This window comes from Sturnira hondurensis, unplaced genomic scaffold, assembly GCF_014824575.4.
Source record: "Sturnira hondurensis isolate 20B ecotype Veracruz unplaced genomic scaffold, ASM1482457v3 Scaffold0002840, whole genome shotgun sequence".
Lineage (NCBI taxonomy): Eukaryota > Metazoa > Chordata > Mammalia > Chiroptera > Phyllostomidae > Sturnira > Sturnira hondurensis.
The window spans coordinates 4,654,899-4,670,019 of NW_028075471.1; the positions used below are offsets into that span (position 1 = coordinate 4,654,899).

General features: G+C 42.5%; 1 protein-coding gene across 4 annotated transcripts in view; it reads left to right on the forward strand.

Moving 5' to 3' along the window:
- Positions 1-15,121, forward strand: part of FLNB (filamin B) — a 141,005-nt gene that overhangs the window by 51,083 nt on the left and 74,801 nt on the right. For all 4 annotated transcript variants that reach the window (XM_037040770.1, XM_037040771.1, XM_037040772.1 and 1 more), the window contains exons 2-4: positions 1,376-1,624; positions 5,630-5,727; positions 8,631-8,778. In XM_037040770.1, the coding sequence (XP_036896665.1) occupies positions 1,376-1,624; positions 5,630-5,727; positions 8,631-8,778 (495 nt within the window). The remainder of the gene's footprint in view (positions 1-1,375; positions 1,625-5,629; positions 5,728-8,630; positions 8,779-15,121) is intronic.

The window sequence follows — 15,121 nt, forward strand, 5'->3', positions numbered from 1 at the left end:
ACTCCTGCTCTTCTCCCTTCAGTTTGAATAAAGAAAACTGGCATGAAAAGAATGTCTGACCTGGACTTTTTTAGGATCAGTTGGTAGCACTTCAAAGACAACCTCATAATAGGACATGTAATCTAAAAAATTCAGTCATGGCCAAGGACTGCCTGCTGGGGAAATGTATGGTCTGGTGGGATGAATCCCTTGGGTACTAGAGTCCTGTGCAGTTCCATGCAGATTATTGCAGTTTTGTTGACCACCGGACCTGAAGCAGAGCTGGTGGCTTCATGTGCAGCTGTTCAGGGCTCCATGCTTGCCTTAATGCTCTGCTGGTGCTGTCTTGAAATTCTTAGTACTTTTTGAACAAGGGGTCCTTCATTTCAGTTTGTCATTGGGCTCATGAGTTAATGTAGACATCTGTTTACGAGCTATTATTTACGCAATGTATTGCATAGAATAACATGGGGCACCATAATTTTGAATAAGGATCGGTCAACTTTAATTGGTGCTACTAACTAGTTCATGGTAGTCTTTACTCATCCAGTTTTACACGATCAAATTTTATTAGCCATGAAATTACCTTTGGTTTCTGTGGTTTTGGGTGCAGCCTTTTAAGAGGGTCTTTTCTTGTAAGAAGACATAACAATAAACAGGTTATTTAGAAAAAACAAACCATCCTTTCAGTTTTGAGTGGCATGCCATTTACTCCTTATCAGCATGTGAGTGTATTTTTCATGTGGTTGTAGTTGGGCTTCATTTCAAGTTCAGTTTGGTGTGTTTCACCAACATTCAGGTGGCTTGTGGTGGGTGGAAGGGAGGATGGGACAGGAGACGGAGCTCCAGGGTGAAGAAGGTCCATTTTCTCCCCAGCAGGTGCTCACAGTCATGCGTGGGACATGGTAGGCTGAGGAGTGAATGGTCCGTGTCTTTTGCAAGTGAAGGGCCACCAACCATCAGAACTGGCCATTCAGTGATGAGTCAGGGTTTGTCCTGCAGGAGGATGGGGTAAAGGATCTTTCCCCTGAAAGGGAATACAGAACACTCAAATTTAAAAAAGGTTTTTATTTTGGTCTACGGCCATACCTAAATGTGCCCGATCTCATCTAAAAAAGGTTTTTATTTTGAAAAATTTCAAACATACACAGAAGTGGAAATGATAGTATAATGCATTCCCATGTACCAGTGCCACTGGTTCACAACATTTTGGAATTTACTTTACTGATTGCTACGCTCAAGCATTTCGATGCAAATTCCAGCATTGCATCTTTCACTCTTAGATAGTTCAGTATGGTTCTCTGAGAGATGAGGACTTCATTCCTTTTTTCATAATGAGCGCGAGTCATTCTCATGCAGCCTAGAAGGATGACCAAGCCTGTGCCTCTCTCTCCAGATAGCAAAGCCATTGTGGATGGGAACCTGAAGCTCATCTTGGGCCTGGTATGGACACTGATCCTGCATTATTCCATCTCCATGCCCGTGTGGGAGGATGAAGGGGATGATGATGCCAAGAAGCAGACGCCAAAGCAGAGGCTGCTGGGATGGATTCAGAACAAGATCCCCTATCTGCCCATCACCAACTTTAACCAGAACTGGCAAGACGGCAAAGCGCTGGGTGCCCTGGTGGACAGCTGTGCTCCAGGTAAGTGCCATGGCTGCCTAAGCTATCTTTGGGATGGGGGTATATGGGACCTAAAGGCTTTGGTCTTCACTGGGAAAGCTAGGTTTGCTGTGATTGATGTACTTCTCCTGGTTTTAGCCCATTGTAAGATAGTGAGAGGAACTAAAAATGTCTCCATTTGCTTTTCCATTGGCAGGTCTTAAAGTGTTTCCACCAATGTTTGAGCATTGATTTCAGTTATTTATCCCAACTTCCAGTGAAGGCTTTAATGCTGGAGCAGGCCTTGGGGTTAGCTTCTAGACTCCAAAGTCCTGCTTCTTCCCACAGTTGGTGCCTGGTTTCCTGTAGCCTTTGGCAAAAACATGTGGCCTTGTTAAGTGGCTTGGCATGAAAATCTAAAAACTTTCATTGAGTGGAAAGTACCCATTTTTATCGACCACTGGCTTGACTATATATGGCTTTCTTTGCCCTTTTCTCTCAAGCTGCTGAGAAGTAGGGCTTGGTCAGGATCCACTTGGAGCCTATTCCGCCTTTCTTGGAGGGGCTGAGTGTGCCCCAAAGCAGCGATTATCCTCCCAGAGGGATTAGATTGATGGGTAGAGTTTGCTGGGATACACTCAGTAGAAAAACCAGAGCCTGTGTTTATATATGTACCTCCCAAAATTGTTTTCAATAAAAAGCTCTAATAATGATATTTTCCATTTATTGAGTGCTATATATGTGTTGGGCACCTAATACTTCATAAGCTAGTGGTTCCCAGCATGCTCAAAGCAGAATCATCTGGTGTCAGTTGGGTAGGGGAGGAGGACTGACTCTAAGCCTCACTCCTCCTCGAGAGCCTGTAAACTGGCGGCATCCAGAAGTAACTCTGAGCTCAGCAGGGCTTCATTTCCCAGTGCCCTGTGCCCTCTGCCTCGCTTACATCCAGAGACACATGTTAGGATACCTCTTCCCAGTTTAAATCTGGGGATTTTTACTCTGGTACTTCTTGTGCTTACAAAGGATTTTAATATAATTCTAGCTTTGCCCTTTGAGCAAGTGGATTTTTTAAATTATGCAGGATGCTAGCTCAGCCTTTTTAGACATATCCCGGAATGGGATTGTGATATTGTTACCATACGGCAAATGAGGTCCTGCCGCCCACTGCCACCTTCTGGGCAAAATTCCAGAGGCAGAGGTTTGGTGAAAAAGGAAAAGGAGTCTTTGTTCAAAAGCTACACAATTTTAGCCGGAGTTGGGGTAGCTCAGTGAATTGAGTGCTGGCCTGTGAACCAAAGGGTCTCCAGTTTGAGTCCCAGTCAGGGCACACCTGGTTTGTGGGCCAGGTCCCCAGTAGCAGGTGGTGTGCAAGAGACAACCACACATTGGAGGAAACACTGATGTTTCTTTCCCTCTCTTTCTCCCTCCCTTCCCCTCTCTCTAAAAATAAATAAATAAAATCTTTTTTAAAAAAAGCAACACAATTTTAGAATGGCATGCATTTCCACCTGCATTGCTCACTTAAGCCTATCAACTAAGGCTACGATCTTTTAACTCTTGAGTTCCAAATTTAATCACTTAAGCCTAACAATTAAGCTAAAATCTTTAACTCTTCCCCTATCATTTCTCCTGTTAGCTTATTAAAAAGGGTTTATCTGTTTATTTATTTATATATATATTTTAAACATTATGGGATTTTAAAATAGTTTTTTATTTTTTAAAGATTTTATTTATTTATCTTTAGAGAGGAAGGGAAGGAGAGAGGGAGAGAAATATATATGGTTGCCTGTCGTGTGTTCCCTGCTGGGAACTGACTTGCAACTCAGGCATGTGCCCTGACTGGGAATCAAATCATTATCCTCACGTCCACACTCAATCCACTGAGCTACACCAGCTGGGTATTTATTTATTTTTAGATAGAGGGGAAGGAAAGGAGAAAGAGAGGAAGAGCAACACTGATGTACGGGAGAGGCATCTGTTGGTTGCCTCTCATACGCCCTCACTGGGGACCTGGCCTGCAACCCAGGCAATGTTCGATTCCCTGACTGGGAATCAAACCAGTGACCCTTTGGTTTGCAGGCTAGTGCTCAATCCACTGAGCCACACCAACTAGGGCTCCCCCCACCCCCCTGTTAGTTTTTAATGATCTCATTACTGTAAGGTTAGTTTAAAAACCAAGACAACATAAGATACAAAAGCTACATAATTATGGAAGAATGGCAGGCTTCTGCCTCAGAGTCCTTCTCCTCTAGAACACCCAAAGAAGAAGAACCCTGCCACTCTCTGCCAGGCCAGACCAGTTTTAGGCTGCACCCGGAGTTCCTTCTTCCATTTAAAATACTGTCCTTTGGGAAATGCAAGCAGCTACAGAATGACAATCAGGCATCCTCAGGGAAGAGAAAGAGAGCCCATCTGTGCCTTCCCTCTGTTTAAATTACCGGTGTCACACTCCTTTTCACCAGGGGCCACATCAGCCTCAAGGTTGCCTTCAAAGGACCCAATGTAATTTCAATTCCTTAACGGTTAAGGAGTAGTTACATTTATACAGTCCTAAAATTACTTCAGCCCTTTGAAGGCAAGCACAAGGCTGATGTGGCCCCCAGTGATAATGAGTTTGACATTCCTGTTTTTAATCTTCTGGCTTTTACTTCCAGAGGTGTTCAGCTTCTCAGCCAGTCCTATCCTAAACTTTTTATCCTTGCCTGGGGCAACCTCCTCCCTAATCCCCCCTAGTGATCTGATCAGATCTCTCTACACCAAAATTGAGACTTAAAATAGAACTATATTTTCCTTCTTTGTTTCCTTTCCTGGCACAAAGCTCCTAACACTCTTGGAGATTCCTAAGTGACAAGGACTATGACAATTGTTGTCTTCCAGCCACACCCGAGCTTCTGTTAATGAGGGTGGGGCTGGCTGTGAGGAGAAGTTACCAATTGGAGGGTTGGGACTTTCAGCTCTAAGGCTGAGGTAATCTCTACTGGCCAACAGTTTAATCAGTCTTGCTTGTGTAATGAACTTTCCACAAAAATCCCTGAACTGTGGCATTTAGGGAGTTTCCAGATTGGTGACTTCATAGATGAAGTCCTGAGAGCGTGGTGCCTTCAAGAGAGGGCATGGGAGCCCCTCACCCTGTCTCCTGGAACCTTGCCCTGTGCATCTCTTCCACCTTACTATTCCTGAGTTGTATCCTTCTGTAATAAATTGATAATCTAGTGAGTAAACTCTTTTCCTGAGTTCTGCAGGCCACTCCAGTAAATGATTAAACCTGAGGAAGGAGTTGTGGGTTTGTACCTGGTCAGCCAGAAGCCCAGGTGTGTCAACCTGGACTTACAGTTGTTGTCTAAAGTGGAGGGAGGGGTGCAGGCTTGTGGGACTGAGCTCTTAACTTTTGGGATCTGATGCTGTCTCCAGGTAGAGAGTGTCAGAACTGAGTTAAGTTGTAGGACATCCAGCTGATGTCAACCCTTCACATTTGGTGACCAGGGTACAAAAGTGTGAGTATGAAAGGTCAAAAAATTTCTCCTGCAAAAAGGCACAAGGCACAAGTGGTTTTACAGGCTTTGTCCATTCATTTGTTTATTCCACACCATTAAGGAGTGGCTAACCCCCATTTTAATGCAGGAAGATAATATCCTGAAGGAGACATCTCAGCTAAGACAGAGTAGTTCTACCTCTGCATGCTCATATCCATGATACTTTTTTTCCTGTAAAATATGTACAGATGTTCATTGATTTAGTATAGGGTTATGTCTGGATAAACCCATTGTAAGTTGAAAATATCGTAACTGAAAAATGCATTTAATGTACTAACCTATTGTACTTTAAACGTGTTCAGAGCGCTTACCCCACAGTTGGGCAAAATTGTCTCGCTGCCACTGTCTGGCCATCGCAAGGGTACTGTACTGTATATCACTAGCCTGGGATAAGATCAAAATTCAAAACTGAGTACAGTTTCTATTGAATATGGACTGCTTTTGCACCACCAGAAGTTCCAAAAATCTCTTTAGTCGGCTAATGCTAACAGCGTCTTTTGGGTTTTGTTGACAGGTCTGTGCCCAGACTGGGAATCCTGGGACCCACGGAAACCTGTGGACAATGCACGAGAAGCCATGCAGCAGGCAGACGACTGGCTGGGCGTCCCCCAGGTGCTCATCCAGCGTGCCCGTCCCTCAGGGCCGTTTCCACCCTCCAGCTCGCTCTGCAGCGGCGTGGGTGCCTCTGGGTCAGGCAGGCCATCTGACCCCCTCGGCATTAGCCTTCTGAGGGGCGTGTTCCCACCTTCCTGAGTTCACCCATGATAATAGGTTCTCGTTGACCTAGGTGCTTATAAATCATCCAAAAATCTTTACTCTTCGTCACATGTGGCAAATTTTCTAGTATTTCTGCTTTAAAAATTTGAAAGGCTATTTTTGGACACTGAACTGCAAATGAGGACCCTAATGATAAGATTGGGCCATAAGAAGTTACCAGTATTTAATCACTTTTTAACTTATTAAAATTTTTGAACTATAATATCTTAGGGGAAAAAATCATAAGACTTATGTTAATGTTAGAAACATTCAAACCCTAGAGAATTTTGTGAGTTTATTTGAGCCAACTGATGAAAATGTCCTGGAAGCAACACCTCAATGAATTGAGGAAATGCTCTGAAAATGGCAGTTTTGTACCTTATTTTTTACATTATAATCAAAAGAGGAGGCATAGAGGGTTGCATAAAATCCACTGGTGATAGACCAGGGAGGTGGGAGAAAGCAGAGTGGGGGAACTTGGATGAAGAAGTGAAATGGTGGACACACGCTTCTTTACAAAAATGGGCGCAGGGTAGTTAATGGTCAACAACGAACCCCAGAAGGGCAGCGCTGAGGGGGTTTGTGGTCTCACTCTGGTGCGATGGTTGTGCCCCATGGGTTTGGAAAAAGGGAAGTTACCTTGACATTTTAAAAAAATGTGTTATCACAGATACAAAAAGACAATGGACAGGTTCAGTTGAGGTAAAGATTGACTTTTGTCAGGGAAGATTCTAGCCCAGAGCAATGACTTGCCTGCCTTCATCTGCTTTTAAGTTAGAATGTTTTTTGGTTTTTGTTTTTTTTTAAATTTCAGACCATCCTATGTGGTTACCACATAGGCCTTCCCTGAGCTTGTCAGGTTTGGTATGTGGTCCCTCTCATCCACAGTTAAAACTTCTAAAAAAAAAATCTACATCAGGATAACCTACAATTAATGAAAATTGGGGAAGAATTTGTATTGACCATAATCCTATCACAGAAATATTACAAGAAAACTTGGAAATCATGATAAGCCTTAGATACCATTTTTAGTAGCCCTTCCAAGGAGTCTAAAGAGCTTCCCCAGACAGTTGGCCACTGTGATTCCCATGTTCAAAGCCCTAGTCCAGAAAACTTGTGGGTAGCCAGTGCGTGGGATGGGTGACCTCGCCATAGGCCCCATTAAGGTCTAAGTTTGTGTTCAGTGCACTTTGTAACAGGATCCCTTGGCAGGTAGAAAAACTTGCCTGTGTTTCTTTGGTTTGGCTTTGGCACCGTGGCTCTGCTTCGTGGCCCATTTCTTGGCTTTTCCATCCTCAGGAAGTGGTGTGGTATGTTTTTCATCTCTTAAACCTAAAACCATCTCCTTCTGTCATTCATGTGATGTTGGCACTATTAAGTTAATGAAGGAACTACCTAGAAGGAATGCCAGGTCACCGTACTTCTCCAAATTATGGGACATATTGTACAAACCCAAATAGCTATTTTGTTGCTGCAGGCTAATCATCAGAACAGGTTGTCGGGTGTGTGTGTGTGTGTGTGTGTGTGTGTGTTACCACAGGATGAGGGAAGCTGGGTCCATATGTCGTTCATCTGCAAGTGGTTAACCTGGGTTATGAGACATAGTCTCGTGTTCCTTTCAGTGGCTTACCTCTTGTTGGGGCAGGAGGATTTATTGCACTGTTTAGGGCTGGGTCAGGTGGTAGAACTGAAGCCTTCAGTGAGGCTGCCTGTCTAGCATGGGTTATAAATAACTTGACTAATATTCTTGTTCCTAAGATGAATATCTGTAGAAATTTATCACCTTCCCATGTTTTTAATGGCTCTTTACGTAGAGACCTGTCTTAGCTCCAACTGCCAAAACAAATAACCATAAATTGCATGGCTTAAATAACAGACATTTACTTCTCAATTCTGGGAGCTGGAAGTTCAAGACCAAGGTGCCAGCAGATTGGGGTTTTGGTGAGGGCCCTCTTCCTGGTGTGTGTGTGTGTGAGAGAGAGAGAGAGAGAAGGGTAGGGATGAGGGCTCTCTTCCTGGTGTGTGTGTGTGTGTGTGTGTGTGTGTGAGAGAGAGAGAGAGAGAGAGAGGTAGGTGGGCAAATGTGCCTTCTAGTCTTTCTTACCTCTCTTAAGGACATTAATTCTGTCCTGGGGGCCCCACCCCCACGACCTCCTCTGTACCTGCTCCCATCCCAAGGCCCCACCTCTGAACACCATTGAGTTGGAGGTGAGGGATTCAGCCTGTGAATTGAGAGAGGGCTCAAAGGCTCAGTCTGGAAGACCTCACATTAGATACGGCACTGCGTTGTCTTCTCGTTTGTTGTTTTTATTTTGACTTTTTTGTTAGTAGCTCAGTTAGCAGAGATGCAGACAATGGATAGATGAACAAAGGAAAAGGGCCAGTTTATGTGTTTTTTTGGTAACATGCTCTAATCTCACATGTAGTTTTTTCTTCATCCTCTTCATGTGACTTAGCTTATCCCCCTGGGAAGTTTGATTAGGGGAGTGAGTGGGTTATTTTTGGGCGTGGAGGGGAAGTATGTACCTCTGGAAATGACATCTAGAATCGTCTGGAGAGGTCAGCTTCCAGAGGGAATGGTAACACGTCTAAAAGGCTAAAAAACACTGGTTTTGGCATGTCACCTTAATGTAATTTCACTTGGTTGAGAAATGGACTCAATTTTTTACTATTAGTAGTCTTTATGAGGCTTTTGCAAAAACAGTAGCAATTGGAAAGTGATGTGTTCTGGCGTTCACTTACTATGTCGTTTTTTCTAGGTCATCACTCCTGAAGAAATTATTCACCCAGACGTGGATGAGCACTCGGTGATGACTTACCTGTCCCAGTTCCCCAAAGCCAAGCTCAAGCCAGGGGCTCCTCTCAAACCCAAACTCAACCCCAAGAAAGCCAGGGCCTATGGCAAAGGTAAGCACTGGTCGTGTTGGATTCAAAGATTGTCCTCTGGTCTTGTAGAGTATAATTGGCTTCGGGAGGAGGGTTCTTATCATCAAGAATGTGCGGGCTAAATCCTGGAAGACACTGGACACTTTGTCAGCGTGGTTTGTTTTTGTTTTTGTTCTTTAACCTTAAGGTCCTTTTGTGTATGACCATTTTTTTCTGCCTTGTGAATCTAGGCTTTGAGAAACATTGCTAATTTAATGTGACAGTCTGTCGCTTCGTGATTTTAGTGCACTGACCCTGGGGTGACAAAAGGACCGTTGTTCCCGTTTTTTCAGAGCAGGAATCAGAGGCATGGTCTCCTGGGGGTGGGAGGGTGGCAGACAGGAGCCTGGGTCTTCTGGCTGATGATTCATTTTTCCTTTGGTTGTGCTGAAGCTGCTCAGGTTTCCAGATGGGGTGGGAGCTATTGATAACCCCTGGCAGACACTTCCTTGCTAAGACATCCTGTTTATGCAGCCTCTGGGAGTATTCTGCTCAGAACTTTATGTTGGGTCGGAGGCGTTTTGACGCATTAGATGTTCTGGTCGCACCTGCTTTTAAGCACAGTAGGGTTTTTTTTGTGAGTTAGTTTGTTTTCAATTTCTGTTCACATTAAATAGTACTGTGCATTAGTTTCAGGTGTACATCATAGTGGTTATACAATCACGTACTTCACAGGGTGGTCCCCTGATATTTCAGGTACTCACCTGGCCCCGTACATAGTTTATAAAGCACACACTAATTTTTTTAAGGGAGAACAATTATATTTCAGCCCAGTGTGATTTTTGATAAAGATCAGCACAGTGGGATATAACTTACTCCGTTTTCTGTAGGAGTGCATCGTATTTCTTAATCTTCATAATGACCATTGGGAAAATATCTAGACACACAAAGTAATTTGTATATTCTCTCCTAGAATCTATAGTTCTCACCATCCTAATGTAGTAATTCCTCCTGCACTTTGCGTGTTGCCTGTGTGTACATACATGTGTGTGTGGTTGTTGGAATTATTTGAAAATAAATTTCAGACATGGTGACATTTCACCCTTGAATACATCAGCAGTGCACCAGCAGAACATCCTCTTAAGTAACCAGGGCTCATCATCACACATAAGAAGTGGTAGTGGTGCTGACCATGTGTTGTTCTCAACGCCCTTCTCGCCTGTCTTTTCAGCGTGATTTAGACTAGAAGACAGTCTGATTACTCTGGGAAAAACCCACATGTATCAGGGGTCCCTTTGGCAGTGAGGTGGGTGTGTGCAATCTTTCACGTTACATAGGACATTGTTTGAAGGTCTGTCTCCATGTGCAGTCACTCCAAGGTCTGCACGTCCACGCTTGCTCTGAGAGTGCTTTCTGAAAGCCGTACCAAAGACGGTGGCTAGAATGGGAATCTTTGATTTTAAAGGTTATGCTTTCTAAGTGGCAAAAAAGCTCAAACAGCCAAATAAATCTGTTGTCAACAAAACTGGTTAAATGGATTAAATGCAATCAAGGTATAAAATGCTTGTTTGCAATAATCTTATCACTAGCTGTCCAGTTTCCTCATTGTTAATCTGAAACAGTTTTCTTTTATTTCTATTTTCTAAAAAATGACAGCTTACTATATAGTTCAGGAACGTGGCTAGCCTTGCCATTTCCCTCATCTGCCCCTTTGTATTATGTAGCTGCCCCTTTGTGTTATATATCCACACCTTTTAAAAATGTGTGGATATATATTTATATATATAAATGTGTGCGTGCATACATACATATATGTGTGTATGTGCATATGTACGTATTCTTTGTATTATTGTGGTAAAATATACATAACATTCACTAACTAACCATTGTTTTAAAAAGATTGTATTTATATACCTTTAGAGAGAGGGGAAGGGAGGGAGAATGAGAAGAAGAGAAACATCATTGTGAGGTTGCCTCTCACACACCCCTGCTGGGGACCTGGCCTGCAACCCAGGCATGTGCCCTGACTGGGAATCTAACTGGGGACCTTTTGCTTCGAAGGTCAGCACTCAATCCACTGAGCCACACCATCCAGGACTGATCTAACCATTTTTAAGTATGCCATTCAGTGGCATTAAGTACATTCACTGGGTTGTGTAGCCATCACCATATTCACCTCCAGAAGTTTTACTCTTTCAAACTGAAACTCAGTACACATTAAATAATAATTCTTTATTCCTCCCTCCCCTCAGTCCCTGGCAACTGCTAGTCCACATTTTTGTCTCTGAATTTACCTGTTCTAGGTATCTCATATAAATATAATTATGTGGTATTTGTCCCTTTGCGTCTGGCTTCCTTGTCATGTTTTTAAGGTTTATCTATGTTCTTGCATATATCGGAATTTCATTGCTTTTTAAAGCTGGACAATACTCAGTTTGTATATTTTGCATTTTATGTTTCTGCTCTTCTATCAGTGGATGTTTGGGATGTTTCCACCTCTTAGTTATTGTGAATAATGCGCTGTGAACATGGGTGTACCAAGTATGTTCTGTTGCTGTTCTCAGTTTTTTGGGTAAATGCCTAAAGGCGTAATTGCTAGATCCCATGGTAATTCTATGTTTAACTGATTCTTCTTTTTAAGTAGGAAAACAAACTATGGTCATTTTAGGCAACAGGGTCACACATGAGGCCCAGTGGGTGGCGGGGTGGTGGGGCGTAAGATAGTGCTTGTCTCATGGCGAGACCACGGGCAGTGACAGTTCACAGTCTTTCCTGTGTGGCCACAGAGCTTCCTTTCTGCCACGTGAACCAAGGAATAGAGAGGGTTTCAGCTTCTGGTAAAGGGTTGATGGGTTTGTTTTGTATTCTCTACTGGATGTTGACTAGGTTGTGGTTAGTCACCAGCTGGTTACCCCTTGCTGATTATCTATTCACTGAGCCCTGACTCGCTTAGTCCATTGGGCTGGAGGGGAGAGGGCAGGGCTGAGGTAGACTTGTAGCCACAAACAGGTTTTTGTGGTGGGTTTCCTTCTGGGTTTGGGCAGGCTGAAAGCATACATCTCTGAATTAAACAGACACCCATGTTCTGTGTGAAGAATTCACTGCACAGTGAGACTTATACCCTCTTTGTTCTGAGTAGCCATGGAGAACAGTTGTCTGTTCGGTGAGCATGGTTCCCGGGAGAGTTTACAGGGTGTGGGGTGTGGTTTGGCCTCCTAGCCAACCATGGTTAGCCGGAGTCTTGGGTAAGCTAGAGTTGGTTGTTTCTCTTGGGCTGTTGGCGTCAGAGGGAGTGGGTATTTATTAATATATTAAGTGCATGTTGAAACTTTTTGTTAAATGATGTGATCACTCTGTAAATTTGGAGCAAAAGAAAAATGTAGAAAATAAAAACCCAACGCTTACTTCCCTGCTGCCAGTCCCATCCATTCCTTCACTCTGAGGCATTCCTTTCCAGCCTTTTTGTTGTGTTCTGTTCTGTTTATAGTTGGAAATGAATTCCAAATATGTGTTTTCTTCCATTTGGATTTCTTACCTATCCCTGTGTGAATATTATCTTATTATGTAATAATAATCTATCAACAACTTTCTTAAACTAAATTCTTTATTGGAAAACTAATATGAATCCAGAGTGTAGTAACAAATGACTAGTGTTTTTAATACACTGATGACCAGGAAAAGAAGAGATAGAGAGAAATGTAGAGATTTAATGTGGCTTAGGAGACTTAGCAACCAAATATAATATATGATCCTTATGTGGATTCTATTTCAACTGACTGTTAAAAGATATTAATGATATTTATAAGATAATTAGAAATTTGAATGCTGACTGAATATTTAGTCATATGAAAGCTTTTTAATTAACTTTTTGATGGGGTATTTCTTTTTTTTAAAAGACTTTTTATTTATTTATCTTTAGAGGTGAAGGGAAGGAGAGAAGGAGAGAAATATCAATGTATGGTTGCCTCTCATGTGTCCCTTGCTGGGAACTGGCCTGCAACCCAGGAATGTGCCCTGACTAGGAATCAAACCGCGATCTTTTGATTTGCAGGCCCACGCTCAATCCACTGAGCTTCACCAGCCAGGCACTGATGGGATATTTTTTTGATGTGTATATTCTAAAAATATCTTTTAGAGGTACATAGTGAAGACTTATGGGTGAAAGATGAGGACTATCTAAAAAATATCCAGCCATGTACCATGAAAAATAAAGACATTTACTGAAGAGGATATAAGATATAAGAAACATCGTTCATAGGAAAATGATGCCTCAGTTCCCTTCAAAGTAGGCACCTTGAGACCTCACACAGTTCTCCCAATCACTGTTAGCTGCCACATCGTACTTTCCTGAATTTCATCAACGGTCTGAAACCTCTTCCCATTCAAAGGTGATTTTAGTTTTGGGGAAAGCTAGAAATTATAGGGTACCAAATCTGGGCTGTAGTGGGGATGAGTCACCTGGGTGATTTAATGTTTTGCCAAAAACTTCACATGAGACATGATGTGGGCGTGTTGTTATGATAATGCTACCAATCACCAGTAGCCCATAGTGGCCTTCTGAATCATCTGAATAGTTTCCATGGAGGAATGTTCAAGTTTAATGCAAAATTTATTGCAGACTCATTGTTCTACTCGCTCTGTCATTTTGAATGTGATGGCCATACAGTATACACACTTACTCAGTGGTGTCTGCTGCCCCCACTGATTAGTACAGTGAAGTCATCATTGTTCACACATGCATACATTCCAGTCCTCTCTCCTTGGCTGCCAGGTTACATTGATGTTGTGCAAACTGTTCTCATTATATTAACAATGGCTGGACTTTTCCTGGAGAGACCTCCTAGATGAGGACAAGGATGTGTGTCAAAATAACACAGGAAGAGAGTGCAGATGTGAAGCAAGATTGGCAGAGAGTTAGTAGTTGTTGAAAGTAGCTGATAGATGTGCAGGGATTCATTGTACAGTTGTCAGTGTCTGTGTAGGTTTGGAATTCTCCATAACAGAAAACTTAAAAAGAAATAATAGATCTTTTGCTTCTGGGAAGATTGAGTTGAGTCCTTTTTCCAGTTCTTCCCACTAAGTACATCTAGAATTCCTGAGGATTTTATACAGAAAAAACATAAGAAGTCTCAGAAAGAGAATAAAGCAAACCAGCTAGGGACCTGGGCATCTAAGGACCGACACAGTAATGAGTTCCTTGGTTTTTCTTTTGCTTCATATACCCCAGACTTGGAACTACAGAAGCTGACAAGCTGGAAATGCCACTGGGCACAAACACAAAAAGCCCCAACAAAAGCCTGTTCTTTTTGACTCAAATATCAGGAAAGGGCAGCCTAGGAGGAGAACACTTCAGACAGTCATTGTCATAGTCTACAGCAAAAACTTGGTCCCCACCCCCATGTACACTATCAAAGGCCTGATGGGGAGCCTCCACTGTCACCACAGATAAGGAAGCCATCCCAGTGATGTCATTAGAGGCCATTTAAATAGTAATGAGCCATTCCTACCCCTTCCAGCCACTGGTGGGGGAGGCTTAATAAAAGATACTCAAAGTGAGGGGGACTCCCACCTCCACCCACCAGTAATGAGGAGTCCCCCTCAGTCTGAGTATCGTGGAGGTGGAATGGGGAAGCTGAACTTCTTCCCCCACTGGCAGTAACAGGGCATGTGCCCTCCCTAAGTGGTATTATACAAAGGCAGTGAAAACAAAGTATAGATGAGACCCAGAATCTCATAACATAATATTCAGAATATCCAGGATTTGATACAAAAATCACTTCTCATGCCAAGAACCAGGAAAATCTCCACCTGAATGAGGAGACAATTAATTGATGCCAACACTGAGGTAATCGAGATGTAAGAATGAATTATTTGATAAAGGTTTTAAAGCAGCTGTTATAAAAAAAGACTTCAACAAACAATTACAAATACACTTGAAACAAATGAAAAATTGAAAATCTCAGCAAAGAAGTAGAACGTGTAGAGAAGAACCAGATGGAGTTTTAGAACTGAAAAATGCAATAACTAAAATTAATTCAGTGGATGAGCTCAATAGCAGAAAGGAAAGACAGAGAAAAAAATCATTGAGCTGGAAATGAGAACAATAAAAACGACCCAATCTGAATGGCAGAGAAAGTAGACTGAAAAAAAATGAACATGCCCTTGGGGACCTGTGGGATAATAACAAAATACTCAACATTCATGTCCTAGGAAACCTAAAAGCAGAGTAAAAAGAGGGCAGAGCTAAAAAAAAAAATGCTCAAAGAAATAATGGCTGAAAACTTCCCAGATTTGGCAACATACAGACTGAAGAAACTGAGCTAAACTGAGACAAGATGAACACCCAGGAAAAGGAAGTCTATACCAAGCCACATCTTAGACAAAC